The sequence below is a fragment of the Vipera ursinii genome (genome assembly GCF_947247035.1).
Source record: "Vipera ursinii genome assembly, chromosome: 8".
Classification (NCBI taxonomy): Eukaryota; Metazoa; Chordata; class Lepidosauria; order Squamata; family Viperidae; genus Vipera; species Vipera ursinii.
Genome location: NC_139519.1, coordinates 24,083,907 through 24,111,858, shown reverse-complemented (window position 1 = coordinate 24,111,858; position 27,952 = coordinate 24,083,907). Strand labels below are relative to the sequence as shown.

General features: G+C 47.3%; 3 protein-coding genes across 6 annotated transcripts in view; 1 reads left to right on the top strand and 2 right to left on the bottom strand.

Annotated features, from left to right (window-relative positions):
* Window positions 1-10,578, top strand: part of CBL (Cbl proto-oncogene) — a 31,176-nt gene extending 20,598 nt beyond the window's left edge. The window contains exons 9-17 of one of the 4 annotated variants that reach the window (XR_014493199.1): window positions 90-290; window positions 1,303-1,440; window positions 2,229-2,588; window positions 3,458-3,549; window positions 4,198-4,353; window positions 4,902-5,005; window positions 5,869-6,054; window positions 6,846-7,313; window positions 8,846-10,578. Coding sequence is in view for 2 of the 4 variants with exons in the window: in XM_083368664.1 (XP_083224790.1) it covers window positions 90-290; window positions 1,303-1,440; window positions 2,229-2,588; window positions 3,458-3,549; window positions 4,198-4,353; window positions 4,902-5,005; window positions 5,869-6,054; window positions 6,846-7,129 (1,521 nt within the window). In the remaining 2 variants the exon portion in view is untranslated. Of the gene's footprint in view, window positions 1-89; window positions 291-1,302; window positions 1,441-2,228; window positions 2,589-3,457; window positions 3,550-4,197; window positions 4,354-4,901; window positions 5,006-5,868; window positions 6,055-6,845 lie in introns of all 4 variants that reach the window. The other 3 variants (XR_014493200.1, XM_083368664.1, XM_083368665.1) reach the window with 3 other exon arrangements.
* Window positions 1-27,952, bottom strand: part of DRC12 (dynein regulatory complex subunit 12 homolog) — a 204,505-nt gene that overhangs the window by 29,688 nt on the left and 146,865 nt on the right. The window lies entirely within an intron of this gene.
* Window positions 10,800-27,952, bottom strand: part of MCAM (melanoma cell adhesion molecule) — a 28,544-nt gene continuing 11,391 nt past the window's right edge. Inside the window, exons 2-16 of the mRNA XM_083368775.1 lie at window positions 25,275-25,405; window positions 23,202-23,412; window positions 23,004-23,074; window positions 21,857-21,944; window positions 20,877-21,056; window positions 19,946-20,073; window positions 18,960-19,098; window positions 18,608-18,723; window positions 18,201-18,342; window positions 17,975-18,099; window positions 16,603-16,735; window positions 16,485-16,517; window positions 15,463-15,604; window positions 14,406-14,523; window positions 10,800-12,836 (exon numbers count right to left, since the gene is read on the bottom strand). Of these exons, the coding sequence (XP_083224901.1) occupies window positions 12,807-12,836; window positions 14,406-14,523; window positions 15,463-15,604; window positions 16,485-16,517; window positions 16,603-16,735; window positions 17,975-18,099; window positions 18,201-18,342; window positions 18,608-18,723; window positions 18,960-19,098; window positions 19,946-20,073; window positions 20,877-21,056; window positions 21,857-21,944; window positions 23,004-23,074; window positions 23,202-23,412; window positions 25,275-25,405 (1,787 nt within the window). The 3' untranslated portion in view covers window positions 10,800-12,806. The remainder of the gene's footprint in view (window positions 12,837-14,405; window positions 14,524-15,462; window positions 15,605-16,484; window positions 16,518-16,602; window positions 16,736-17,974; window positions 18,100-18,200; window positions 18,343-18,607; window positions 18,724-18,959; window positions 19,099-19,945; window positions 20,074-20,876; window positions 21,057-21,856; window positions 21,945-23,003; window positions 23,075-23,201; window positions 23,413-25,274; window positions 25,406-27,952) is intronic.

Sequence of the window (27,952 nt, the reverse complement as noted above, 5' to 3'; positions counted from 1 at the left end):
TGTGCCAAGGTAATCCTGCTGCCAGCTTCCATGGGGTGGCCCTGTGTGAATCCCCCGGTCCTTAGTCCCTCCTTGCTCTCTACCTGCAGGAATCGGAGGGGCAGGGATGCCCGTTCTGCCGGTGTGAAATTAAAGGCACCGAGCCTATTGTGGTGGACCCTTTTGATCCCCGAGGAGGGGGAGGGCTTCTGAGGCAAGGAGCAGAAGGAGCCCCCTCCCCAAATTACGACGATGACGACGACAGAACGGATGAATCACTGTTCATGATGAAAGAGCTGGCTGGTGCAAAGGTAAGATTGGACTGTTGCTCTCCTCTATGGAAGTAATATAAACAGGGAGGGGATAGGATGGGATGGACTGGACAGACAGACAGACAGACAGACAGAGGTAGCCACTAGGTCTTCAGAATGATATTCTGTACAGACCCTGAACATTCAGTTTGACCCCTTTGAAGTTTGCATACTTTTTCTAGTATTTGGTTTCAGACGGTTGTCAGCATTCCACTTTAATTAAATGTCTGTATTGTCAATATTAATGTCTGTAATTGGCAGTCGCCTGGGAGTTCTGCAGTAAAATGTTGCAGTCAGTAGCCCTGTCCCTTCTGCCTGCACTCTATCCTGGTATGTTTCCTCCCAGCAATTTGAGCAAAGCTCTGATTGGCAAGGGGTGCTCGTGTGTGTGTGTGTGGTGTGTGTGTGTTCTTGGATTTTGCAGTCCTTTACACTTACAGCTGTCATGTCTCCTTGTGCTAGAGGTGTGCTGGTTAGCGATGCATCTCTACGAGTCTCTACTTGAGTGCTGAATTCACTACCAACTTAGAAAATTTAGCCTTTGCTGAAGCTGCCATTGTTTGCCTGTTGATGTAGCACATTTTATTTGCATAATACATGGACCCATTTTGTTTTCTGCTCTCTTGGAACCTGTTAATGATTTCTGGGCTTGCTGGGTCCCAGCAGAGACCAGTTCCGGCCAGGCCTGTGCCCACGTTGCACCTCAGCTGGTGGCTGTCCTTAAGAGGATCCCTCTATGGGTTTGAAAAACTATGCCCGCTCCGCTGCAAGTCCAGTTCAAGAGGAGCAGGCAGATTAATCAGTGACAGGACAGGCCTTGGGATTCCAGCTGAGATGCTGGAATTAACAGGAGGGAAGAGCACCTGCTTGTATTTGTTGGGTAGAGATGAACAGCAGGTCTCTCCCTCGGGCTGAAGGGAAGGTGACTTGAAAAGCCAAGCTAGGGGCAACCTGATTATTAGGTCGGATTTTTAAAAATGCTTTCCCTGATGTCCTCTTGGCATCTCTTCAGGTAGAGCGTCCCCCTTCTCCGTTTTCAATGACTCCGCAGGCGGCACTTCCCCCGGTACCTCCACGGTTGGACCTTCTGCAGCAGCAGCAGCGTGTGTCCACCCCACCTGGAGCTTCAAGCCCAGGAACCACTTCCAAGGTACCGGAACTTGTAGACCGGACAGGTGTCCTTCCAAAGACGTCTGTCTGAAATGTACCGAGGGAAGAGAGTATTCGTAGCCGAGGGTTCTCTTTCGTGAAGATGTTTCATTACCCAGCTAGGTAACCTCTTCAAAGATGATGCCAGCTGGTGCTTTGTGCTCCTTAGCTGAGTCATGAAACGTCTGCGAGACCACTCCCAAGCTCAGAGAGCTCCAGGGACCCCATACGATCTGAAATGTGTTGGGCTGGATTGATTTTCTTCAAGGGCAATGTGGTCTGCTCCACTTTCCCTCTTCTTGACAATTCATCATCCAGCTGTTGCATTTCTTGAGTTGAGTGGCTCCGTTCACAGCCTGGATGGGCTGATTTTTCAGCCAGGGCCCACTTCTTCCTGCCCATGTTAACAGCATGCTGGGGATCCTTACAAACTTTGGGCTGTGTGGTACTCACCTCAGAGTTACCTTTCCTCTATAACTTGCCTGTTACAGTTTTAATTGTTGTTTTATTGGTGGCTGGAAACTTCTGGTCGGCTTTTTGAATAAAAACAAGCCGTGCTGCACGGCTTTGATGATTATACAGGATTACAGGAAGAAGGATATGAGGATTTAACTTTACTGCTTCTCCAACCTCGGTGTCTTTTAAGATGTGTGGACTGCATGGCTGGCTGGGGGATTCTGGGAGTCGTAGTCCATGCATCTCAAAGCCCCCAAGGTAGAGAAAAAAAACTGCTTCAGAGAGAAAGGTCAAAATACAGTTGTGCTTGGAAAGCTTTCCATTGTTTTATAGGCTGCGCCTGGTTCTCTCCACAAAGACAAACCTTTGCCGATCCCACCGACTCACCGAGACCTTCCTCCACCCCCGCCTCCAGACAGGCCCCAGGCTGTCGGGCCAGAGACTTGGCCCCAGAGACGACCCTTGCCTTGCACTCCAGGAGACTGTCCTTCCAGGGACAAGTTGCCCCCCGTGCCCTGTAACCGTCAGGGGGATCTCTGGCCGTCGCGGCCAATGTTGAAGGCGCCCCCTGAAGCCTGGGCCAGTCGGGAGCTGAAGAACCGCCATTCCCTCCCCTTCTCGCTGCCTTCTCAGATGGATGCCAGGGTGGAGCCTCACAGACTGGGCAGTACTCTGAGCTTGGACACTCCGGTGGTGAGTGTGTGTGCCAGGCTTCCCACGGGGAGGAGTGCCATCTTATCTCAGCGCATTAACCATGGCCGGTATGACATGCCCCCGTTGGGGCACTGGGCCAGTTGGAAAGGCCAGGTCTCCAGGCTCTTTCAGAAAGCCAACGGGTGCCTTGAGCCTCACCTCAGGGGTGTTCCAGTGGATGGGAGCCACAGCGGAAAAGGCTCTTCTCCTGGACCCTGCCAGTCGGAATTCCTTGACCTACGGGGTCTGCAGCACGAGCCTTCTGCCCCTCCTTAGGGCTTATGAAATTGGTAAAGCTACAAAAATGTCAGGTGCCAAAGAGCAAGTCAACCCGTAAGATCCAATTAGACTGATTTATTGCTACTCATGGTTACGCACAGGACCATTCACCTCACAGTTGACACCTGCTTGGAGTTAGATAACAGAATTCCAGGAGGGTTGGACTGAGTTCGCTTGTGGCTACGTAGGGATTCTTGGCTGATCCTTCTTTTGACTCCTCCTGCAGATTCTGCCTCTCCTTCTCCTACACAGGCAACGGTGGGCATAGCAAGATTATTTCTAGTGGACAAGGTTGCCATTAAGTCAGGGGAGACGTGGCCCTTGTTGGTTACTTGGGATGAGTTTGATCCTATGACACCTGAGGAAATGGACAAGATCCATTTCCTCAGGCTGTTCAAGAGGTGACAAAATAGTTGGGCCCATGTGGTAGTGAGAGAAGGAGCTAATGCCCTGGCTACAAGCCAACAGGTGATGCCTAAGTGTGCCCTTTTTATAACTACAAAAATTTTCACGAGAGGCTTAATAAATGTACCTCTTTTGGTCTCCAACTGTACGCTGGTGATGGCGTCAGACGCAGTGTTTTCTTACAGAATCAACTCGGTCTTCCTGCTGGCTTAGACGGCGAACATGCTAAAATAAAACCATCTTCCTCTGCCAACGCCATCTATTCTCTTGCTGTAAGGTAAGCTGTGTCCTGGAGAAAGTTCAGCCACTGAACATTTTGAGAATGTTTCAACGTCAGTAGAGAGTGGAATTGCGCAATCGGTTAAACCATAGTTAGAAACTCTGTCGAAACTCTGGGGAGAGCTTCCGGTCGGCATCTGACTCCTCCTTGGTTTCTGATCCTCTCCGCAGCGAAGGCCTGGCTTTCTGGGAAACGGGAATGCCCAGAGCAGAGCGGATGATTTTAGGCTAAGCCGCTTAGTTAAATCTGGCTGGAGTTTTTGTTTCGTTTGGGGAGGTTTAATAGGATGGCTTTTGGGTGATGGTGCTTGGGAGAAACTACATGAATGTTGAGTTCAACATCATGAAACTAAAATAGGATTAAATTGGATCTCGCCAGCTGAGTAACTTAAATGTAAGAGGCACCCCTCTCTCAAGAGAATGTGAGGCCTCGTGGCCTGGTGTGTGTTTGTGTGTGTGTGTAAAACCGTATTGCCGGAAGTGTCATTCGTGATGCAAGGCTGGGCATTGCAAGTCACAAAGCTAAGCTTTTGAAAGATTTGACACATGGACCAAAAGCCTTCTAAACTTTTGCTTTCATCAGCAGAGAGCAGTTGGCTGCCTTTTATCACAGATTGAAAACTTGCATTGTTTTCTCCCCCCCCAGGTCATTGGTTGCCCCAAAGCTGCTCTCTGGAGACGCCTCTGGGAACGACGAAGACTCTGAGTACATGTCCCCTTCCTCCTTGCCCCTGGTGCCCCCTGGCTGTGCTGGACAAAAGCCCGATGCCAAACTGCCTTTGGAAATGAATACAGGTTCACGGTGAGGGAGGCCTTTGATTTCTTCTCTCCCCCCCCCCCCCGGTGTTTGTGATTGCGATTGAATTTTAGAGGCTCCGAGTGGCAAGGGGTAGAGCCGTGGTGAAGCAGTGGTTAGAATGCAGTGTTGCAGGCTAATTCTGCTCACTGCCAGCAGTTCGATCCTGACCGGCTCAAGGCTGACTCAGCCTCGTTAAAATGAGGACCCAGATTGTTGGGGGCAACAGGCTGACTCTGTAAACCGCTTAGAGGGGGCTGTAAAGCGCTGTGATGCGGTATGTAAGTCTTAAATGCTGTTGCTGGTGCTTGTTATGAGTGAAATCGGCTGGCCTTTGAATTCCCTGCAACATTGTCAGCTAGAATGGTTTGAAGCTTGGCATGGAGTTGAAAACAACCTGATCAGAAGGATGCTTTTCTGCTTTGTGCACGGGCCAAGGATGACTTGCAGGCTCAAAACGGCACAGCTTGTAGGTCCGTGCTGACGCGTTGAGCACAGTGTCTCTCCGTGTTGTAGGATTTGAATCCAATGCCTTCTCTTTCTCTTTCTTTCAGCGTCTTGGAGTGTGAGCAGGAGATGGAGGGAACGACTTACGAAGCAATGTTCAATATTCAGTCCCAGGGAGCACCGTGTTCCTCTGAAACTGCCAGCATGGCTGGTAAGTTTCCTGGGAAATGAAATCACCTTTCGGCTAGATGGATATTGCAAGAAGCCAAAATGAAGGAAACAGTCTCTCTCTGCTAAGAAAAGCACCCATGCGTTTCAGCCAGTGCCTCTGCTTTCATTATCTCTCTGTGTTTGTCTGTACGTCTCATCCAGAGCCAATAATATCTCATTTTCCTTCTCCGGCCCCTTGGATGGAGGAAGGATTGAGCAGTTCCTCCTTGAGAATATAAGCCCACTTGCACTGGGCATTATTTACACAATAGCTACCATCCTACGTGTGACTGTGACAGTTCACTCTGGCAATTTATAGCAGGGAGCAAAAATTACAGGCTGACTCTCCCACCAGGTTGCTCTTTCACTCTCTTGAGGTCTTTGCTTTCTGTGGAATGAAAAAAAAAATCTGCAATTGCCATTCTTTCAAATTTCCATTTATTTAGTGTACGGCCTATCATACCTGGACTCGCAATATAAACACTTCACCTAGGTCCCTATAAAACACAATATAATATAAATGTCAAAAAGATCTGTGTTCAAATACCAATGTCTAGGCCAGGGGTGGGGAACCTTGGCTCTTTTATGATTTGTGGTCTTCAACTGGCTGGCTCAGGAATTCTGGGAGTTGAAGTCCACAAAGTCGTAAAAGAGCCAAGGCTCCCCACCCCCAGTCTAGCCCAGCTCCAGATGGGAAAAGGGCTTTTCTGTGTGCTCCGCGTCACACTTTTTAAGAATTTCTGTGCATTTTGGATCAGCGTTGAGGTTTAGGCTCTCTGTGCTCCTCTTGAAAGCGCGCGCTGTCCTGATGAGCCCGCAGGCTGGAGGCCTAAAGGTGTGCTGAAAAGGCTCAATCCTTTCCAGATGCAGGGGAGGTGGTAGCCGATGAAGAGGCCCCCAATGGTCCTGAGGAGCCGGGGAACGAGGAAGACAGCTATGACGTTCCCCGCTCATCCGCCCAGCCAGCCACCACTCGTCGCTCACTCTCCGATATCTCCAACGCAGCCACCTCCTTCAGCCGCGCCTCTCTGGATGGCGAACTTCTAACAGGTGCTCACCCATGTTCTTGGGCAGGCTGGCGGGTGGCGGAGGCCTCTAGGAAACAGCCCTGTCTTGGACAGGCCGTAAAAGGTTGGGAACAGAGAGAGGGGCAGAGCTGACTATCTGCCCTGGACAAAATCTCAAGCAAAATACCTGGATTTTGATTGGGAGCCCCCAGCATTCAAATCCCTGGAGCTGGGTGATAATGACCACTGACTCCCCCCCCCCCTGCCTTTGTCAAGTCCTCCCGTGCTTTTCCTTTCCTGACTTTCAGAAACGGGAGAAATTGGCAGGCACTATAATGTTGAGCCGTTTTGTTTCCTTGCTCTTCGTCAGGCATTGCTCAGAAGGCCTCTTGCGGCGATAAGCTCCTGAGTGCCACGATGTCAGCCCTTCGAGCAAGGCCAGACTAGAGGCCCAGAGCTATCAGTTGTTCAATCTAATTAATTAATCAGACCAGAGCTGGAAGGGACCTTGGAGGTCTTCTAGTCCAACCCCCTGCTCAAGCAGGAGACCCTATACCACTTGAGATAAGGGGCTGTCTAGTCTCTTCTCAAAAGCTTCCACGACTTCTGAAGGCAATCTCTTCCACTGGTCATTTACTCTCACTTTTAAGAAATTTCTCCTGAATTCCAGGTCGAATTCCAGGTTGCTTCTCTCCTTGATGAGTTTCCCTCCGTTGTTTCTTGTCCTGCCTTCTGGGGCTTTGGAAACTCTGAAGGTGAATGGCCAGAAAGGAGCCACGAACCTGCCGATCCGAAATCCCCTTTTTCTCAGCTCCGTGCTGCTTTCTCTTGCAGATGCCTCGGACGTCTCCCAGGTTCCCGAGAGGCCCCCGAAACCTTTGCCTCGGAGAATAAACTCTGAAGGGAAGGCAGGCAGCTGCCTGCAGGCCGGCGGAGCAGGACCAGTCCCTGCGGCCTGCCCGCAGCTCTCCTCCGAGATCGAGAATCTCATGAGCCAAGGTTACTCATATCAGGACATCCAGAAAGCCCTGCTCATCGCCCACAACAACATTGACATGGCCAAGAATATCCTCCGGGAGTTTGTCTCCATTACTTCCCCCACGCACGTGGCCACATAGCACCTCTTTCGGCCCTGCCTAGAGCCCTCCTCCTGTGCGTCCACCTGCCTGGGCAGTCTCTGGCCCGCATCGGCCTGGCGTTGAGGGGACTTCCCTGCAAAGCCGGGCCTGCCTCTGCTGAGATTCGGTCATCAGGGTTTTGTGCGAGTCCAGGTGTTTGAGCGGCGCAAAGCGCAGCAGATAGGTGTGTCCTTCCACAACTTCCTGTCCCTCTTTGGGTTCTCCTCTCTTGGCCCACCCATCCAGCACCCCCCTCCCCTCCTTGCACTTTTCTGATTGGAGAGAACAGACCTGCTCAACCTTTCCTTTGCCGTTAGGATACGGGGAAGGGCTGCTTGGTCAGCTGGTCTCGTGCTGTGAATCCCCACCAGAGGCCAAGAGGCTGAAGGTATCTCCACATCCCCGAGGGTTGGGGGCGCCACATGGGGGCCTCTTTGCTGCTGTATGTTTTGGCTCAGGCTTTTCCAACCCTCTGCTGTCGGGTACAGATCCTGGATGAAGCCAGAGGTTTTGGCGCCTTCCGTTTCCCCACCTTTCTCTTCCCTTTCTCCCGTCACGTTCGGTCCTCCTTTGGAAGCCAACCTCTTCCCGATGCCGACTTCACCTGCCACACACTGGATTCCACGGCGTGGTAGATGTTGACAGTTCTCACTTGGATTGGGGAAGGTGTTTGGGCGGGGGCGGAGAGTCGAAGCCCCCTACTTTGCAGCCCCCGATCTTTTCCGCTTTGAAGTGATCCGGGCTGGGTTGGGCCACAGCGGCTGCCTGGTGACATTCCTGGTGTTACGGTCGGTCCGCAGAGCTGCCCACCTTGGCAGCCTTTAGATGCCTTACGGCTCTTCCACATCCCCTCGTTTACCTATAAAACTCTAATTAAAAGTTAACCACAAGCATGGTCCCTTAGACACTTGCAGGAAAAAGTGTATGTAGCAGCCCCTGGAATCTCTTACCTGCTCAGTAGTAAAAATGCAACCATTTTGTGTCAGGCATCTATGGAACAGCGTAAAAGGCTCTTTTTCCTGGCTTTGTTATATCAGGAACAAAAAGTCTGTGAAGAGCAATGTCCATAAAACACTGACTTTGCGATGATGCCCTGGTTTAAGCTCTTGGTGTTACTTTTCCTGGGTTCTCAGGGAAGAGATACGATGAAGCTGTTTTGGGAAAGGTCAGCAAGCATTCCCCCCCCTCTTTTCCCTCTTTCCTCATCTGCTTCCCAAGTTGTCTGTGCCACCTGCAGGGCGAGAGCACGTAGCCCCTGGCATGCAAGCGGACATCTCGAGGTCCCCTGCATGATTTGGCTTCCGTGTTTAAATAGCATTAATTCCTCCTCCGTCATGAAGGATGCTTTCATTCTAAGAGGCCGGAGAAGAGGGTTTCTGTGGAGGTATAAGAAGGTCTTCTCTGGGTAGCAGGAGGCAGCAACAAGATGGCCAAGACCTCACGGGGATCTCCAAGCCTCCTGGGAAGTTGGCGATGCCAGTCCAATCTTCCTGCCTGCGGGTGACTCAAGATAGGATGGTTGAGCTTGAAGGCCTCCTGGAGAGGACTCTGGCTGCGTGCAAAGGAGGTGGGGATGGCACCTAGAAGCGGGGGGATTCTACGTCCCTGCCGCAAGGAGAACTTTGTTTTTAAAAGTTGCAGTGGCTTTGTTTTTTTTTTCCCCTTCCCCCCCCCCCAGCCTAAAAATTGGTGGAACCCTTTTCTGTTTCTCTCCAGGATGGTGGTTAAATCTGGGTCAGTTCAGGAGTCAGTTCCTCGAGTTCTTTGCAAAACCCCGAAGAAGCTTTTGGTCTGATCCTTGGGGAATTGTTGACACTCCTTGCTGGAAGTGAGATGTGCGCATTGTATCAGCCCACATCCTAACAATGGAGAGGCCTCTCTCTTCCTGCGGGTGCCGTGCCGTGGATTAGACAGAGGAGAGCCAGCACTGCCGTTGCCACGTAGCCAACCGGATTCCTCTCCGTGCGTTCCTTCATTTCCTTTTCACGCCTTAAATTTCACTAGGACATTTTCTTTTTTTAGAGCGTCTTCCCATGAATGTCATAGTCCAGCAAGCACTAGGGAAGTACAGGCCAAAACGCTTCTTTGGGGAGGGGGATGTTCCCTGCTGCTTTTACATTTGACTTTCCTCCACCCCACCTCCCTCCTTCCCCCATCTCTTATGGTTTTTTTTGGGGGGGGGAGTGTTGATTTATTTTACCGAAAGCCAAATGTATAGTGCCTTTTCAATAGGGAAAATGCCGTTCCCCCCAAGGACGAACCTGAAACTAGATTTGAAACTTGACTTCAGAGCCCTGCAGCTCCTCCTGGGGTATCATAGTTAGGAAGGAAGGAAGGAAGGAAGGAAGGAAGGAAGGAAGGAAGGAGCCAGCGGTTGGCCACCAGCTGGCGTGAGCAACAGCCACAACTAGCTCTCCCGTTAGCTTCTTCATTACTAACAACGAAAGGCTGGTGTTTCCTGCCCAAAGCTGTACTTGAAGATGGTGGGAGTGCTGCTGGACAACTTTTAATGTAGCTATGGGGACCCCCAACTCCTCCATCATTGTTTTCCTTCTTGAAACGGAGTCTACTGGTCCGGAAGCAAAATCCAGTTGGCTCCTTTTTTTTTTTGCCTTTGGCCACTGAAGGGGCAGAGATGGTCTACTAGCATTGCCTCTTGAGCACTGTGCTTGGACGTGTCCAGTGTGTGTGTGTGTGTGTGTGTGTGTGAGAGAGAGAGAGAGAGAGAGAGTATGTCTGGACAAGGATTTTTCTGTGGATTAAATGTTCAGTGCCTGTTTGGTTCACAATGGATCTCTTTCCTTAAAATTGTGTGGCCTCCTACATCCCAAGCACGCAGTTGCATTGAGGGACATTATTGGTAGCTTGCAGCAGACTTTGGAATAGTGGAATTAATCATGGATGACATTCCCACCCAATGATCAAGAGTTCTCTTTTTTTTTTTTTGGACTAAAACTGCGATCCGGGAAGAGGTTACACTAAACTATAAGTTATCTTTGCTGGGTAGGAAAGATTGGTTAATAATTAGCTTTATTTCTCCTGAAGGTCAAGAACCAATGTAATATTGGTGTTTAAAAAAAATCAAGGTTTTCACTGACTATTTTAAAAGTTATAATATCATTAATATAAAAAATATATTAGCAGTATTTAATCCTTTCAGACATGTAAAGAGTAAGAACAGAAGGTAAATATTCTTACAGAATAGCCGAGCTTTAAGATTCATTTGGGCTAAAGTCCTCGGGTTTTTGTTTTGTTTTGCAGATGCATTGTTAATGTTTTAGAGGTTATACTAATGTTATTTATTTTTTATTTTTCATTCTGGTAAGGGGCCCACTGAAGAGCTTGGTGGGAGGGGTGGGGGCCTTTAGGGAATTTCATGCGTGTCGATAAAAAGAGAAACAAAAGGCAAAGTTTTATTTTTAAATAAATTTCTTTGTTGTAGCACACGGCTTGTTTGATGTCAATGTCAGTTCTTGTGATAGGGAACCCCTTCTGCCAGGCTGAGGTGCGGGGGCACCCCGGTTTTAGGCGTTCCCCGAGAATGGTTTTTCCAGCAGTTTCACATCAATGAAAATTAGGCCCGTGACTCTAGACAAGGGCTCTCCAAACTCCTCAACTTTTAAGACTTGTGGACTTCAACTCCCAGACTTCCTTGAGTCAGCCATGCTGGCTCGGGGAACTCTGGGAGTTGAAGTCCAAGCATCTTAAAGTTCCTGAGGTTGAACAACCCTGTCTAGACTTTGCTGGTAGACTTGATGGCCACACACAAAGCCCAGCTTTTGTCTGTTGTGCATTGTTTGATAATGGGTGAGGCCACCTTCCTAGTGAACAGACACACTTGCACCGGGAAACCTCTCTTGCCCTCCTCTTGACCCAGCTGATTTAAAAATAACCAAAGCCATTCCCCGAGACTCTCCTTTTTCCAATCTCCATGTACACAAGAGGCCATTCTTGACGACTTCTTTAGCTTCTTTATTTTCCATTTATATATATATGTATGTATATATATATATATATATATATATATATATATAAAACCCTGCAACTCAGACACTCTTAAATTTACACACACGTCAACAAAAAATATATGTATATCTCCAACAAAAGCTTTCCGTTCTGGCATCTCCTGACTTGCATGTAAAGCACGGCAGCCCCTCACCTTTTTGGTTAACCCATTTAACCAGTTAAGTGTTTTCTAGCAAGATATTTACTATAGGGCAGAGTTGACCAACCTGGATAGCTCTTAAGACCTGTGGACTTCCAATTCCCAGAAAGTTGACTCAGCCTTCCATCCTCCTGAGGTCAGTAAAGTGAGGACCCAGATTGTTGGGGGACGGGGGGCAATATGTTTATCCTGTAAACCGCTTAGGAAGGGCTGTAAAACACTGTGAAGCGGTATATAAGTCTAAGTGCTATTGCTATTCCCCCCACCCCCAGCCAGCCATGCTGACTGGGGAAATCTGGGCGCTGAAGCCCGCAGGTCTTAGTTGGATACCCCTGCTATGTAGGGTCTTTCCTCCCAGCTTCAAATTTTAGAAAGGTGAAAATAGGAAACGGCAGCCAGGAGGAGGCAAAGGGAAAAGAGGAGGCGTGAGTTGATTTCCACATGGGGATCTTGTCCGTTCCCAGCAAGGATCGGTTCTGAGGCATCCATCAACACTCCAGAGCAGCTAAACACGTCTTCCTCTGTATTTGGTCTCTGGCAGCTGCCTCTTCCTCTTCCTCCAAGGATCCCAGCTGGACAGAAACCCAAGAACCGCCTCTCCAGTTCCCAATTTTTCTCTGGTTGCAGCCGAGGGAGAAGTGGGCGCTGCTGAGGGTCTTAGCAAAAATTACGTCTGGGGCTGTGGACATGAGCAGGGATTTCTTTGGAGCTGGAGGGAAGAGGGGACTAGCTGGAGATCTCTGATAAGAAGATGTGACTGTACACTTTTTACAAAAAAACAAAAACTTCTAGTGCTTTTCAATCTTGGCAATTTTAGGGTGTGCGGACTTCAACTTTCGGAATTCTTAAAAGTTGCCAAGTTTGAAAAGCATTGCCATGTTTCTATCCTAAGTAAGAACCACAGAAAGAACATTTCACTTACTAACCGAACAAATTCCCCCGCAAGTGTCCTTAAACGAAAACTTCAAATGTGCTTCTTCCTTTTTCACTTTCGAGACTCGCGTCTTCTGTTCAACTTCAGCCGTTCTCCGTCTTTGACATGCTTTTTAAACGAACGTTTCAATTTACCTCCTTACTGGAAACAAAGACCCCTTACCCATTATCCTGTGCTCCAGCTTTACAAATTGGGTGTTAATGGTGTAACAGTTCTAATTCTGAACTGACGGGTTTGTCCAGTATTAAAATTGTGCCTACTTAAAAACCTTTTGTTCCCTTCTTTTCTAAAACCCGGAATGCAAACACATAACATACAACAGAACAGCACAGATCTGCCCACCCTCTAAACACAAATGCTCTGAAATTACAATGCATCAATCCACCTTTCCTTTCCTTGTTGTCTTCTTTGGGGAAAAAACAACAACATCCTCCTTGAAAAGACAGAAGACCAGATTGCAGAATATCCCGTACTGGGTCCATCCGGGCGTTGTTGGTTACTGCGTGTCTGAATGACGGGGGTGGGGTGAATGTTTTAGAGGGGGCAGGAGAAAATTTGAAGAAAACGGCCAGCTCTCTTCAGTTCCTCAGATCCATGTATTTCTCTCCCTTTGAGAGCCAAGAGAAGAAGATCTTGTATTAGGATCCAGAAAAGCATGCCTTTTTAAAAAAAAAAAAAGATCCCAATTCACTCAATTCTCGGGTTGCTGCTAGCACACGGAGAGCAAGTGTGTGAACGAGAGAGCAAGTGACAAGTTTCAAGACAGGGCAAAAAAAAAAAAAGCACATGCTGGCTATTTTTTTTGGACTCTTGCAAACGACCCACTCTTCCTTCACCGGAAAGGAGAGGACAGAAGGTTGCCAAGCCGGCTCTGGGTTCAAAAGAAGCAGGGAAGCTGCAGTCCAGGGAGATGCTGAAGCGAGGCACGTCTGCGGAATGGGCTCAACCAGTTTCCTGCTCTAACGTCAAACCTGCATTTGCACCCTGTGGGGTAAAGAAACCAAACGTGCCTGGATTCCCACGGCACAGCCCTAAAGAAATCCCTCCACGCTGGGCAAAAGGGCCAGCTAGTTCTTCTGAAACCTGTTCCATGATCCCAGCCGGAGTGGGTGCCAGGGCGAAATGACTGCAGAAAGGTAGGGCTTCAGAGCGAAGGCCCGCCTTTCTGGCTGCCAAGGAAGGCCTTGCCTGCAGGGTTGGCGTCTGCTGAGAGATGCTGATGGGACGGTGGGGAGAACTGCAGCCCCAAACAGAGATGGGCAAGAACAGTATTTCTCAGCTTGGATGACTTTTTAAGATGCGTGGGCTTCAGCTTGCAGAATTCTACAGAATGCTGGTTGGGGAATTCCGAGAGTTGAAATCCACACACCTCCTTAAACTTGAGCAGCCCTGGGCTAGAAGCTAGAAGCTCACAGAGGAAAGTGCTTTGCGCTCTGTCCACAACCATTTGTTCAGCATCTGTTTGAAGTTGCAATGGTGCCGAAACTTGTGACTTACCACCAGCCTTCGCTCTCACAACCACCACAGCATCCCCACAGTTGTGATAAAAATTCAGGCACGGCAATTGGCATGTATTTACAACAGTTGCAGCATCCCGAGGTCACCTCTGACCTTCACAGCTGGCTTCCGACAAAGTCAGCTGGGGGGGAACCTGGATCCGCTTAATGGCTGCATGATGGCAGTGATTTGCTTATCCACCATGGCAAAAAAAAGGGTGCAAAAATTGGGCATGATTGCCTTGCTTAGCAACAGACATTCCTGTTCCAATTCTGGTTGTAAGCCGAGGACTACATATTAAATTGCCCAGTAGCCTCCAAGCCACGATGCAACTGAAGTGAACTGCAAAGGAGGAATGGGTGTCTGGGTTTCTGATCTTTGGGGCAAGATTGTACCTTGACGGTATTGTCATTTTTTGGGGTTAGGAATACGTATTATTGAGGATTTTAATCTTTTTAAAAAATCCTGTAAGCTGCCCAGTGTTGCGTTGTAGCGAGATGGGCAGCAAATAAATTTAATAATAACGAGAAGGAACTTTTTGCTGACAGCCCATCTGCACCCCAAATGGTGGCACCGATCTGGAGGGGGAGGATGGATGAAAGTTGCCCCCCCCGGATACACGGAAGGAGGGCACTGCAGGAAAGCAACCCCCCACCCTTTCAGCTGCGGGAGCTGCCTACCTGGTCACCTGGCGATCTCTTCTCACCGTTGGCACCCTGCAGAAGACCCGCCTCTTCAGGAAGTTTATCTGATTTTACTTCAACTACAATCTCGTCTTTATGTGCTTCGGGCCTGGTGCTGAAGAGGAGGAGGAGGAGGAGGAGGGAGGAGTGTGACAGTGTTGAGACAGATCCAGATGGGGCTCTGGGGAAGGGCGTTGCAAGGGGAGGGGGCATGCTGCAGGTCAGAGAGGAAGGGGCACCCTTGTCTCTGCTCCCTGTTTCTCGCGTGAGGGCAGAGTTGCTTAATCCAGGTGGAAAGACCCACAAGAGGCACTTTCGCTCAGTTGGACACTTTGTTAATGTAAAGAGGCCTGTGGGAAGGACCACGGGAGACAGAAGGAGGAAGAATCGCAGACTAAACAAAAGGCATCTCGCTCCACAGAAGGAAGAACGGGCAGGAAGCATTTCAGAAGGGACCCTCCCTAGTTTTGGCAAAATTAAAAACTATAGGAGGGGGAAAGTACTTTCAGACTTGCAAGATTCCATCCAGTAAAATGAGAGCCCAGATTGTTGGGTCAATATGCTGCCTCTGTAAACCGCTTAGAGAGTGTTGTAAAGCACAATGAAGTGGTATATAAGCGCTATTGCTATTCTGTTGTGGTCAGCTTACAATAAAGGTACATGTGGTTGGTGCTTCTGGTCTGGACAGCTCTGAAGGGCTGTTGTCAATCTTGTAAGTCCGAAAGTATTCCTCTACTTTCCTGTTTCCCTCTGGTTAATGCTTCCCACGGTTCCCACTGAGATAGCTGTTGGACGAGAGTTGTCTAGCCTTTGACTTTCCTTCCTGTATCAAGGCCATCCTCACAGACCGTTAGGGATTAGGGGGAACGTGGAGGTTCCCGATTGCTGCTGTGGGTGGGGGGCAAGGGAGCAGAAGCCAATGAAGCCACCTGCCCACCCACCCCTCGCCCCTGCATTCAGAAGCTGCCTGTTGCTGGGCGCAATGAGATTGGGAAGCATGTGGCCTCAGACGGACAGGCAAAGGGAACTTTCCCAGGAAATGCTCCCAACTTACATTTCTTGTTTGCCGGAGCGTCCGCAAGCCAGCTTGCCTTTCTTGTGGAGGAAGTAAAGGACGGCCCCCAGGATGGCGAAGACCATCAGGAAGACGATGACAGCCACGATGATCACCCCTTTGCTGTCCTGCGTTATGGTCTCTGGAAAGGAAAGGAGGCGGAGATGGAATGGAACATCTGATCTTGGCGGGGTTCCACTTGACGCATGAACAAGTGGCAGCATTTGGGAAAGGAGCCTTGCTCAGGTCTCCTGCGCTAGCCTCATGTGGAGGGGGGCTCAGCAGAGGGAAAAGCCATATCAGATGTCCCAGGGTGGGCTGGAGAACCCCCTAAAACAAATGTCCGGGTGGGATCCTTGCTAGTGGCACTGTTCGAGAGCTGTGTCAATTGCAACGCAGGCATGGATCAACTTCATCCTGGTCATGAAGGGATCAAGCTTTTGTCTAGAGTACAGGTAATCTTTGACTTCATGGCTGCTCACTTAGGGACCATTCAAACTTATGCCAGACCTGGTTCCAAAGTTCCAACAGCTGCCCCACCTCGTGACCGTGTGACCAAATGTCGGGCACCCAACAGCGACTGCATTTATAGCTCTTTGCAGCGTCCCGCAATCGTGTGACTGCGTCTTACAATAGACTTGTTGACAACCGGCGTCCATTTCTCATTTTTGACAAAACCAACCCAAAATAGCAAACCTCTGGTTCACTTAACAATTGTGGTACCACTGCAGCCACTTTACGACCGCAGTATTTGCTTAATGACCACCTCAAAAATCAGGTGGAGCACATGTCTGATCTTCCTTTTTACAACTGCCACGACTTATGACGGAGCTTTTAAGATATGCGAACTTCAACTCCCAGAATTCCCCAGCTGGCACGCAAAACTCTTCACCAAAGCCTCTTTTGTGAGTTACAAATGGGGCGTCTGCAGGGAAGGTGCCCCCCCCAAAGCCAAGAACGCAGCTGCAGTGGAGTTCCTGCTGCAAGCCCTTTTTTGATGGTGTCTAAGGAGAAGCACTCACCTGTTTTGTCAGGGTGGTCTTTGGTTTTCAGCCCTTGAAAGGAAGAAGAGACACGCTGAGTAAACTCTTTGAGCCATCAAGACCTTTTTCTTGCAGTGGGGAGGGGGGAACCACTTACGGAGCAGGAAGTGCTGATTCTCTGACCCCAACTCATTTTCACCACTGCAGTTGAGACCTGATTTGAGGATTTCCTTGGTGACCAACACGGAGAGAGTGCTATTGTGGTGGTATTTCCGTCTGGAGGTGTGCACCTTTAAAAAAGATGGAACAGTTCCTATTTTGTTGTGGGGAATTCAACAGTGGGTTAGTTGTTGTTAGTATTAAATAGGAAGAAGGCGAGAAATTATGATCAGCAGTCCTAGGAAACAAGCCTTAAAGATAGTCCTTGGTTTATGATCAGTCACCTAGCGGCCATTTGAAATTTCGACTTGCAACCCAGTTTTGAAATTCTGTTGTCACTCCTCTCCCCCTATGGTCACGTGACTGCATTTTGGATGTTGGGCAATCAGACTGCATTTAGAGTCACTTGCAGTGCCCCACAATCACCTGACTAGAATTTATGATGTTTTTGTCAGAAATTGGTGTTTATTTCCAATTTTCTGGCCAAACACAGTCCGGAGAAAACAATGGATTCACTTAATGACTGCAGCGTTCACTTGGGGAATGCCGCAAAACCGCCCCCTGGCCCCCCCCCCAAGCCTGCTTACAAGTATCAAGACTTGTGGCCATAATTCCTGGCTCAATTATGGTTGTAAATCAAGGAGTACCTGTACAGGTGAAGCCTCTGAAACTAGCAGTATTTATTCCCTTGCTCTTTTCAATTATTGTCTTTGAGGACTGCTGAGAATACCGGGGACCACCAAGAAAACAAGTGAAGGGATGATCAACAAACCAGCTCAAAATTCTCACTTGGGACAACAATGGCCAGGGTGTATTATTTGCACACTGGGATATTTTTCTCAAGAGCCCAAGCTAGATCCATTCCAATTTTGAAGCCAATTTTTCTTTTGTTGGATTCTCTTTACGCCCCTACTCCAGTTTGGGTCTGTTTTGGAAGAATTACCTGGCTAACAGACAATACAATCCCGAACTGCCTTTATATCATTGCTTTTACAGCAGCGTCCCCCAATCTTGGCAGCTTTAAGAGGTGTGGACTTCAATTCCCAGAATCCCCCAGCCAGCCAGGGGAAAGTCCATACATCTTAAAGCTGCTGAGATTTGGAAACGCTGCTTTACCCCATTCCAGAGAACTTCAAAGAAGAGAAATAAACAAATGAAAGAAAAGGAGGATAAAGGCTGGTCCATGGCTGACATAATCTTAGCCAGTGTGGGCAGGAGAATCAAATGTTTTGGAAAGCAGAAATCTGTGTGTGTCTGTGTGTGTGTGTGTGTGAGAGAGAGAGAGTCAGAGAGAGAGAAAGAGAGAGAGAGAGAAATATCCCTCTGTGAATGAACTTGGCCAAGGCAGGAGGCCAGAGGGAGCCACTTACCGTGCCGTTACTTGTACTCCAGGAGATGTTCATTCGAGGGACCGAGTAGAAGCTGCAGGTCAGATCCACCACCTCACCTTCCCGCACGCTCAGATTCTGCTTCAGAAGCACCCTTTGGGGCTTTGCTGAAAGGGGAGAATGGGCAGATGCCGGGCACTGCCTTATGGTCCAAGAAGTGCCCAAGGGAGAAAGGGGTGAGAGCTACTGGGTGCCCTATGGTGCCTACCTCGAACAGCAATGAAAATGTGCCGGGAGCGCACCCAGTCAGGGAAGTCTGGCATTGTCACCACACAGGTATAATTGCCCATTTTTTCGTAGGTGATGGAAGTCAAGTTCAGGACAGCACCGTCTGCAATGAGCTTTCCTTTCTAGAATTAAAAAAAACACCCTGTGGTCCCCCTTTCCTTAGATTTTTTTTTATTCCTTCCCTCCTAAGAATTTTGTCTCTTTCCCTCTCCTTTTCCAGCTCACAGCTACCTCCCATCTTTCACAAAATGGAAATGAACTCCACCCATCTTGCATCCCTGCCTTGCCCACCACCACCTTTCCCTCCAAAATTGTCGACTACAGCCCACCTTTACCCCACAGTCGCCTAGCCACCCCACTGGGCACCACCACCACCTGCAGCATTACCTTCTGCCACTGGAATTTCAAGGATCCAGATCCTGTGGTGGAGCAAGTTAGGACCAGGTCTTCTCCTTCCACTGGTTCCTGGGGTCCAGCTGGGAAGATGGTGGGCACATCGAGGTCTGGAGGAGAGAAACAGGCTTAACCCTGAGCCCAATCTTTAGTTAGCCTCAAAAGGCACAGACTTTCAAAGTGCCTACAACACTCTAGAAGCTTCCTGGGATTCCAGCAGTGTATATCTCTGCTCGAAAGGAAGGGACGTAATTTGGGATTAGACCTGTAAGTTCCCAGTAAGAAGCTAGCCTGGTCCCTGTCCTTTGAAATCAGAAATGAGCACTGGGAGGGGAGAACTACTCACAGTTTACCATCAGATCCACCGAAGCGATTAATTCCTCAAGAGTGTGCAAATCCAGGGCTTTGCACCAGTAGAGACCACTGTCATTTCTCATTACGCTGGGAAATGACAGCTTCCCGTCTGGAGACGGGTATTGTGTGTCCTGTTTAGAGCAAAAGAGGTGGTTGGTGGACTAGGAAGGAGATCCCACCTCCCTCCCACAGCAATCTGGTTTTTAACTTAATTAAATTCTGTTTATTTGTTCCTTAATGTTTTAATGTTTGTAGCTCTGTTTTTATGACATTTTTAAGCCACCCAGAGTTGCTTGACAGGGAGATGAACAGCATATAAATTTAATCTATCTATCTATCTATCTATCTATCTATCTATCTATCTATCTATCTATCTATCTATCTATCATCTATCTATCTATCTATCTATCTATCTATCTATCTATCTATCTACCTACCTACCTACCTACCTACCTACCTACCTAATCAATCATATGGCACATTCACATCACATTTTCAAAAAACCCCAAGAGATTAAAAATACAAAATATGAAACATAAAGCCTAAAGTATTAGAAATGAATGCCTATATTGCATATACAATTTTTCACTTTATTTGTCACAGCCAGGAAATCAGAAAAAAATTTCCATTATGGGCTCTGTTGTGGCACTCTGATTCCATACGTTGGATCATTTGTTTTTCGACCTTGCAGTCACCATTTGGTGACAGTATTTTAGCCACGTAGGATAAATAAAATAAATAAAAAGAGAGAGAAAGGGTAGCGGCAGAGCTAGGTCTCCATGAAAACGTTTCCAAGATTCAGTTCCTCCAGGAGTTGGTAAGCCATTCAACAGGGTGTGTCTGATGTGTATAAGCAGCTCCGTCAAGCTGGGAAGGCTGCATTCGTACAATCTTACCTGATTTGCTTGCAGTTAGTCATTCCATGGTTTAGCAAGATGTGTGGCAAAGTTGGAATGGGGTCTGGGATAAGAGGCTCACCTCCGTCTTGAATAAAGTGTATTCAGGAGGTGGATTCCCATCACCTTCACAGACCAAGGTCACGTTGTCTCCTTCCTTCAGCTCTTGGTTAGACTGGTCCAGTATAAAACTGAGGTTCTGGGTGGCATCTACGAGAAAAGCAGAGCAGAACCATCCGTCTTCTGCAATAAGCTGCCATGGATTATGGGGTTTGAGGCCCACTTTGGCTTCCTCAGCAAGGCTGGGAATGGGAAGTTTAGTAAAAAATATTCAGATTTCCCTGAGTAGTTTTCATCCTGAACCCGTTTCCCCCTATGATTTATTTCAGGTGCCCCATTAAATGTCCCCCTGGGAAAGGTTTTAGGTAACTTTTGGGAAAGAAAAAATCTTGGTTGAATTTTACATGCAGTGAAAGCTGCCTTGTCAAAATCATTATCTTGAAAACTGGATAGAAATAAATATTTGTTTTCATTTTTTACATACATACATATATAAAAATATAATCAGTATTATTGTTTGTCAGACACACAGTGTTTTCTGTGTGCATGAAAACCAATCAATTAATAATCTCTATAATTCAGCAGGTGGCAGCACTGGCTCACATTTATGACTGGTTGCAGCATTGTGTAGTCCTGTGATCACAATTTGTGGGGTTTGTTTTTGCCAGTTTCTGATGAAAACACCATGGGGAAGCTGGATTTGCACCCACAACTTGACATGATCACATGACTTGACCTACAACTGGGGAGACTCAACTTAGGACTGTGATAAAAAATGGTCATCCCATCGGGTCCAGAGACAGGGTGACTCAGCTTACAACTGCAATGACTTGTGACTGAAATCCCGGACCTTATTGTAGTCATAAGTTGAGGACTACCTACATCAATTGCCAGCATTACCAAGCGCCATCTCCTATGGACCCACCCAACCCAAGTGCTGAGCCCAGACTTACAAAAAACGTTGATTTTGAAGCTCTCTGACACGGCGGTCTTGTTTGTCCCCATCAGGGTATAATTGACTTGGCAGTGAAACTCCGCCTCGCGATCCTCTTTGGTGACTCGGGCCGAAAGCATGCTGCGGACAGTGATCAGGCCGCTGGATTCCGTGATGACAGTCGGGTAGATCCCTATTTCTGGTGGAGAAAAAAGACGAAAGCAATGAGGTCAGCCTTGTTCCAAATAACTAACCTGGAGTGGAATAGGTCAGGTTCAAAGTGTGGCGAAAAGAGTTGTGGTAACCCACCCAGGAATGCTCATCCATTTGATCAGTCACATTGAATCGATCCCGTTTTTGAGATAGCGGATCGAGGACGGCATCGTACATTCAGACAAGGAGAAGTTCCTTTAGTTGTGTAACCGTGTTTTAGCCCAGGCGTGTCCAACCTCGGCAACTTGAAGACTTGTGGACTTCAACTCCCAGAATCCCCCCATTCCCCATACTGGCTGGGGAATATTGGGAGTTGAAGTCTACAAGTCTTCAAAAGTTGCCAAGGTTAGACACCTGTGTTTTAGCCAAATCTGTCATATTTGGAAGTCTTGCCTACTGTTAAGCCATCATTCCCATAGGGCAGAGTCTGAAGGTTGAAACACTGGTCTTTCCTGCTCCTAAGTCAAAAGATTTCCATCTCATCTTCTCCCGCTTCATCCTTAACCTCTTTGTTTTTCAGCCAAGATGGGCCCCCAAAGCCATCATCCTCAAAGCCACCCCAAAGAACCAAGCACTTACTGTTGGGGAAACAAGTTTCCCCTGGATCCAGAATCAGATGGCATTGTTCTCGCCCACAGGACAGGAAATAGAAGAAGACAGTCAGATTGTCCTGGATCACAAGATGCCAACCTTAGAAGAGGGCCCTTCCTTTTCCTGGATGACCTTGTGAGCCCTTTTCTGGCTCCATTTCTAGGGTGACCTTTGGAGAACCTCAAGAAGACATACCTTCATCCTTGGGGTGAAGGACTTCCCTGTTCTTGTACCACACGATGCTTGGAACCGGGAAGCCATTGCGGGCAGTACAGGTGGCTATCTGAAGAACAGAAACACTGACAAGATCAGGCCTGGCAGCTCAGAACAGCTCAGATATTAACATGGGTTCAGGGTTCAAATTCCAATTTGGAGGTAGAAACGTTTTTTACAGAGCTAAAGGGGAACCATCATCTAAGGCAGAGATGTCCAACCTTGCTAACTTTAAGACTTGTGGACTTCAGTTCCCAGAATTCCCCAGCCAGCTGGAGATGAAGTCCACAAGTCTTAAAGTTGCCACGGGTGAACACACCTTATCTAAGGGATTTGATTTCTATGCAGCTTATGCAATTATATCTGCCCCATTATTGTGTGCCTACCTCCTGTGCTCCAAGGACTTCTAGAGATTAAATTAATACTTTTCTCTACTTGTCCCCACATATGTGTGTATGCTCCAAATTTATCCCATTCTATGAATTAAAATTAAAAAGAGACCACACAAAAAGGGCATGATTTAAAACCCCTTATTGACTATTTGTGGGAAACAGAAAACAAGGAATTCATGATACCTGCTTTCGAGAATTTAAATAAAAATAGTAGATTATAACTGAAAGCAATGCTAGAGTCAGAGGGGAACTTAGATTTATTCTTAAAACCTCCGTAAAAGAAAATTGGAGGTCATTTCTTTCCCCCTCCCTTTGAATTCTGCCTTTCGTTTTTGCTCTTTTCTTCTCTCTCCTTTCTTTTTCCCTTCCAAATGCTAGTTCTTGCTAGTTTTGATGTTGTATTCAAACTTTTTTATATTGGAGGAAAAGAGAATGGTACGATCTATTCCGTAGCTCTCAGAGGTGAGAAGTTAAAAAGACAGAATGTCAGGAAACACCAGCCCCGAATGGCTTCACCGCTGTGCAACCACCTTACAGAAAATTAAAATTAAAAAGTGGGCCTTTGCGGAATGGTCACCTTCATTTCTCTGACTTCTCCCTGCTCCGCTTGGATCTTTCCAAGAGAAGCTGGATGCCTTCAGAGCAGGGGATGGACCAGACAGAGGTCCAAATCTTAGGGTGAAGTCCCCTGCAGAGATGTGAAACGTAACACCCAGGCAACACAGAGCGACCCCTACCTCTTGAAGCGTGGGTTCAGAAGCTCGCCATCCATCTTTCGCCAGCTGAAACTCGGGGGCTTCTGGGGCTTCTGGAAGAGAAGAGCATCAAGACAGAGGTCAGGCTGTGTGGCAGAAGGAAGATGCCTTCCACCGCTTGGACCTTCCTTGCAAATCCCTTGAATCTGAGATACGGGTTAATGGAAGTGGACCACTCACTTGAGACCTGCAGCTTGGTCCGGTTCTCGCTGACACCAAGGCTGCCGAGCCCCACTTGGCAGATGTAGAGCTTGGCATCTTGCGGGGTGACCTTCTTGATGGCAAGGGAGAAATCCTTGGCAATGTTCAGACGGTCTCTGTACTGGTCTTCTGCCCAGTCTTCCTTGTCTTGGATCAAGGAGATGATTCTCTTCCGTGCCATGTTTCCCCCCTGAAAAGTCCAAGAAAGGGGTTGAGCAAGAGAAATGGGAGAGGGGTCAGGACAGAGAGGGACAGAGATGACTTGCAGAGGGTCCACAGAGGATGGGCAAAAAACAGTCAAGATACCAACCACCGTGGGAAATCTGAAGCTCAGTCTGGTTTTTATGGGTTCCAACCATGGTTGCTGCATCTGGATCATACCTTGTGTAGATCCCCCTAGAGGTGGGCCATTTGAGGCCAACTCCTCCTGGGGGACTGTCTTCTCCACCTGCAGCCCAGAATCAAGACTCAAGACAATGCAATGGGATTGATCTGAAATCCACCAAGTGACGGCTGGGAAGAATTACCCTGTTGCATCCAAGCCAAGATTGAACGACTGAGAAGATGCGAGAGCATCAAAATGAATACATTGTTTTTTTTTAAATAGAATTACTCTGGGTTATAGTGCAGTTTTAGGTTTAGGATTAGGACAACTGGATCTAGAATTTGGGTTTCCTGTTAAGTGAATCACATCCAATTTTACAACTTTTTTCTGACTTGGCATGTCAGAAGGTTGCCAATGGTGAACACAAGACCCCGGAATGCTGCAACCCTTGTAAATACACCACTGTTGTATGGTTGGAGATATGGGCCACCCCAAGATGAATTTGTTGCATTTTTCCAAGCAAAGCCAGATTACTGGGAAACTGACCCAGGATTTTCAAGCACCCCTCTAGGTAATCCTTGACCTTCAACCATTTGTTTAGCAACCGTCTGAAGTCACAACAGCATGGAAAAAGGGACTTACAATGTTCCTTGCACGTATGACCATCAAATTATCCCCATGGTCATGGGATCAAAATTCAGGGGCTTAGCAACAGGCGTGTATTTAAAAGGATTGCAGCATCCCGGGGTCTTGTCTTCACCATTTGCAACCTTCTGACAAGCCAAGTCAAGAAGGGACATTGGATTCACTTAACAACCCCACGATTCACTTAAGAACCACAGTGATTCACTTAACAACGGTGGCAAAAAAAGTTGTAAAATTGGATGTGATTCACTTAACAAGCAACCCAAATTCTAGATCCAGTTGTGCTAATCGTAATCCTAAAACTGCGCTATAACCCAGAGCAATTCTAGTAAAAAAAACCACAACCACCAACATATTCATTTTGACCTTTTTGGGAAGGCAGCCACATTCCAACAAATCAAATTGAGCATTACTGAAACTTCCATAAAAGTAGGGCTAAGAATTTTCCTTCGGAGTAAATGATAAAATAAATTGTCCTACGGGGGCAGTGTTGAACTTCTTGTTGCAAGAGACATGCTTAGTCCCGTTTTATACAAAAGCCAACCTGTCTTTAAGATTTATCCGTTTTAAAGCTTTTTTTAAAAAAAATAATCAACCATTTAGAAGAGGTAAGAAGTCATCCCTTTCTGTTCCCTTGCTTGCTGCTCCCAGAATTATTATTATCAGCAATAGTATTTTTTAAACTTGTACGCTGCCTGACTCTGAATGACTCTGGGCAGCTCACAACCCACAAAGAAATGCCAATAAAATCAATAAAAACCAGAGATAAAAGAAGATAAAACTTTGAAACAACCCAAACCTCTTTATTTCTGGAACCATCAAATGTGGTGCTAACACCATTTTACACTCCAGGAAGATTTGCCAAAGTTAGAATTTCAAAAAAGGCAAAGGGAAAACGGAGAGACACGATAACAAAAAGATAAACCTACAGGAACAGGAGGCAGAAATGAGGCAGCACAGCAGCCCTAGAGCTCTGTGCGCCTCAGAAGTTTCCATACATTTCCACCCTTGGTGGTACTTCACACAAACCACCATTTCTTCTACCTCCCCACCCCAAAAATCTGATTTTTTTGTTTACTTACAGTGAACCAGTTGATGTAAGCGTAGCTGCTGTTCTCTGGGAGAGAGAACTCACAGTTAATTACAGCTGTTTCCCCAATTTCGGCTTCTACCACATCTGGCATGGAAACTTCTACATTTGCTTCTGCATCTCCTGGAGGAGGAAAAAAAAACCCAGAATTAAGGGCTACAGTCACACCTATCTAGCTTCCATAGGACTGCCATGAGCATCTGGCTCTGTCCACCCTATTAGGAAAATCAATTCTACAGGTAGATTAGTAGGTAGATCAGATACTTATGACAGTCACTTAGTGACCGTGTGAATTTATAACAGACCTCCTGTGAGGAAAAACCATCTTTTGGAGGAGTGAAAGCATGTTAGGAAGATATAAATATAGAAGGACTACATGCTAATTGGCACAACCTTGGCATCCTCAATTCTCAGTCCATTTTATCAGAACTGCTATGGCAACGCAACTGAAACGTTCCTTTTCAAGACAATAACTGTTTCTTGTGGATAGCAACAGTAGATGGGCAGGAGAATAACTTGAGGTTTGCTAATTAGGACTATTCACGCTTATATCATCTGTTATCTTTGCCAATGTGTGATTATCACTTTCTCCTTCTTTCCTGAAAAGTAGGAAGGCACCCGTAGGAATCCCATCTCAATTTTCTAGAAGGAAATTCCTCCAGGGCACACTGAATAAATATCAATCAATCAATCAATCAATCAATGAGAACAGAGCTGGAAGGGACCTTGGAGGTCTCCTGGTCCAACCCATGCTCAGAAAGGAGACCCTAGACCAGGGGTCTTCAAACTTGGCCCTTTCGTGACTTGTGGACTTCAACTCCCAGAATTCCTCAGCCAGGCACCATTTCAGACAGGTGGCTATCCAGTGCTTGCTGCAAAAACTGGAGTGAATCTTGATTATTGGTTTTATTTTTGCGTCCTGTGTTTGATTCTATACTCCCCAGAGGTACTTATGGCCCAGTTTCAAAAGTTCTGATGGCCACTTCCCTTTTCCATATTCACATGATCCCATTTTGGGCACTTGGCATTTGCAGAGTCCTGTAGTCAACCATTTAATGGCCACCATGTCAGGCACAAGTAACCAGGGGTGTTCACTGAATTCAAAGCATTATTGTTGCTACCTCTAATATAAGGATCTAGTCAACTAACAGTCAAAGCTAATTTGGCACTAGATAAGGATCAATGCATTCAGGGGGGAGGGGGGGCTGGACCTAGGTCTTTTGTGACAACGCAATAATTTCAAACTGATGACATACTTAACCCCACCTTCCAACTCAGCCTCTTCTTCTCCTACACACCATGACTTAGGACCGCAATTAGAAGGTTTACCCCTTTCTGCAGGATGAATTCAAGCCCTTGAAGGCACCTCTCTACCAAAATGGTCCATCATGTTTTCTTGCCTTCAACCTGTAGGCCTTCCAGTGAATCAGACCAAATCCCATAGTTCTCATCTTCAGTGCCCCAGCTTGATCACAAAACTTTCTCCAAAATATAACCTTCTTTGGCTCTGTCTTTTTTTTTAAGTGGGGGTAGCGGTTGAATTTCTTTGCAAACCAGCCCTGAGGAGGTCATTCCCATCAACTTCAAAACCAGGAAACTTCCCGGAACTCTGCAAGGGAGCAGGTGCAAAGCTGCAGGAAGAATATCCTGCACAAAACAATTCTTGTTTGAGAGAGGCCTCTCCCCGGCAGCTCTGTTTCCTCTGCCCAGCTCATTTGGGTGGCCCACAATCCTTCCCCCTCCCCTTTGGAGAGGAACCCATGCATTGGCTGAACATCTGTTGGGTTTCCAGGCATCCACCAAGTGGGCGCGATTGCTGCACTTAGCAGGTGGGGGATTCAATTCTTCCTCTGGCATCATGGAAGGGGATCTCAAATTATTCCTGACAATACCCAGGCTGTCATATAGCAAGAATCCAACTTCTCTGAACAAGGAAGGCAAGAAGCAAAGGAGACTGAGAGAAAAATCCGAGGGGTCAGTGACCTTCTTGCATCATTATGTTCTCAATCCCCAAGAAGCCACAGCCCTCGTAATAAGCTGCATTAGACATTCAAACCTTCTAAATATGGAGGTTTTATTTGGCTAGATTAAACAACAGCTATTGATAGAGCTGATGATTCACTAGGGAGTTGCCATCAGGCTTGACGTAAGGATAAGGGGCAGGCATTAATTTTTAAATATTCCTCCCCCAAAGATGAGCTTTTGTAGCAAGGAGAGGATTGGGAATCCCATCTACCACATCACCTCACCCCCAAAAAAGCAGCCATGAAGGACTGGCAAACCCATAATGAGATTCTCATGAATGAGGACCAAGCTATAAATTGGGAAGGGGTGGAGAATTCTCTGGATTGCAAGATGAATATGACCAGCCAGCCAGGTTGGGCCACCAACTAGGTAGCCTGGAGCACTTGGATCAATCCAGAAGATGGTGGAACTCCACATCCTTGCCTGATCTAGAAAAAGCCAAATGAAGCCACATGTGGTAGTCTTTGAGGGGAAGCTATCAGGAAGTCTCACAGGTGTTGGTCAGACTGGGAGTTGCATGAGATAAAACTTCTGGAGAAGATAAGGAATGGCAAACCGCTTCCATATCGCTGCTAGGAAAGTTACACGGGTGTGTCTGGAAAGTCACCAGGAATCAAGGTGAATTCAAAGAAGCTTATTCCAGGT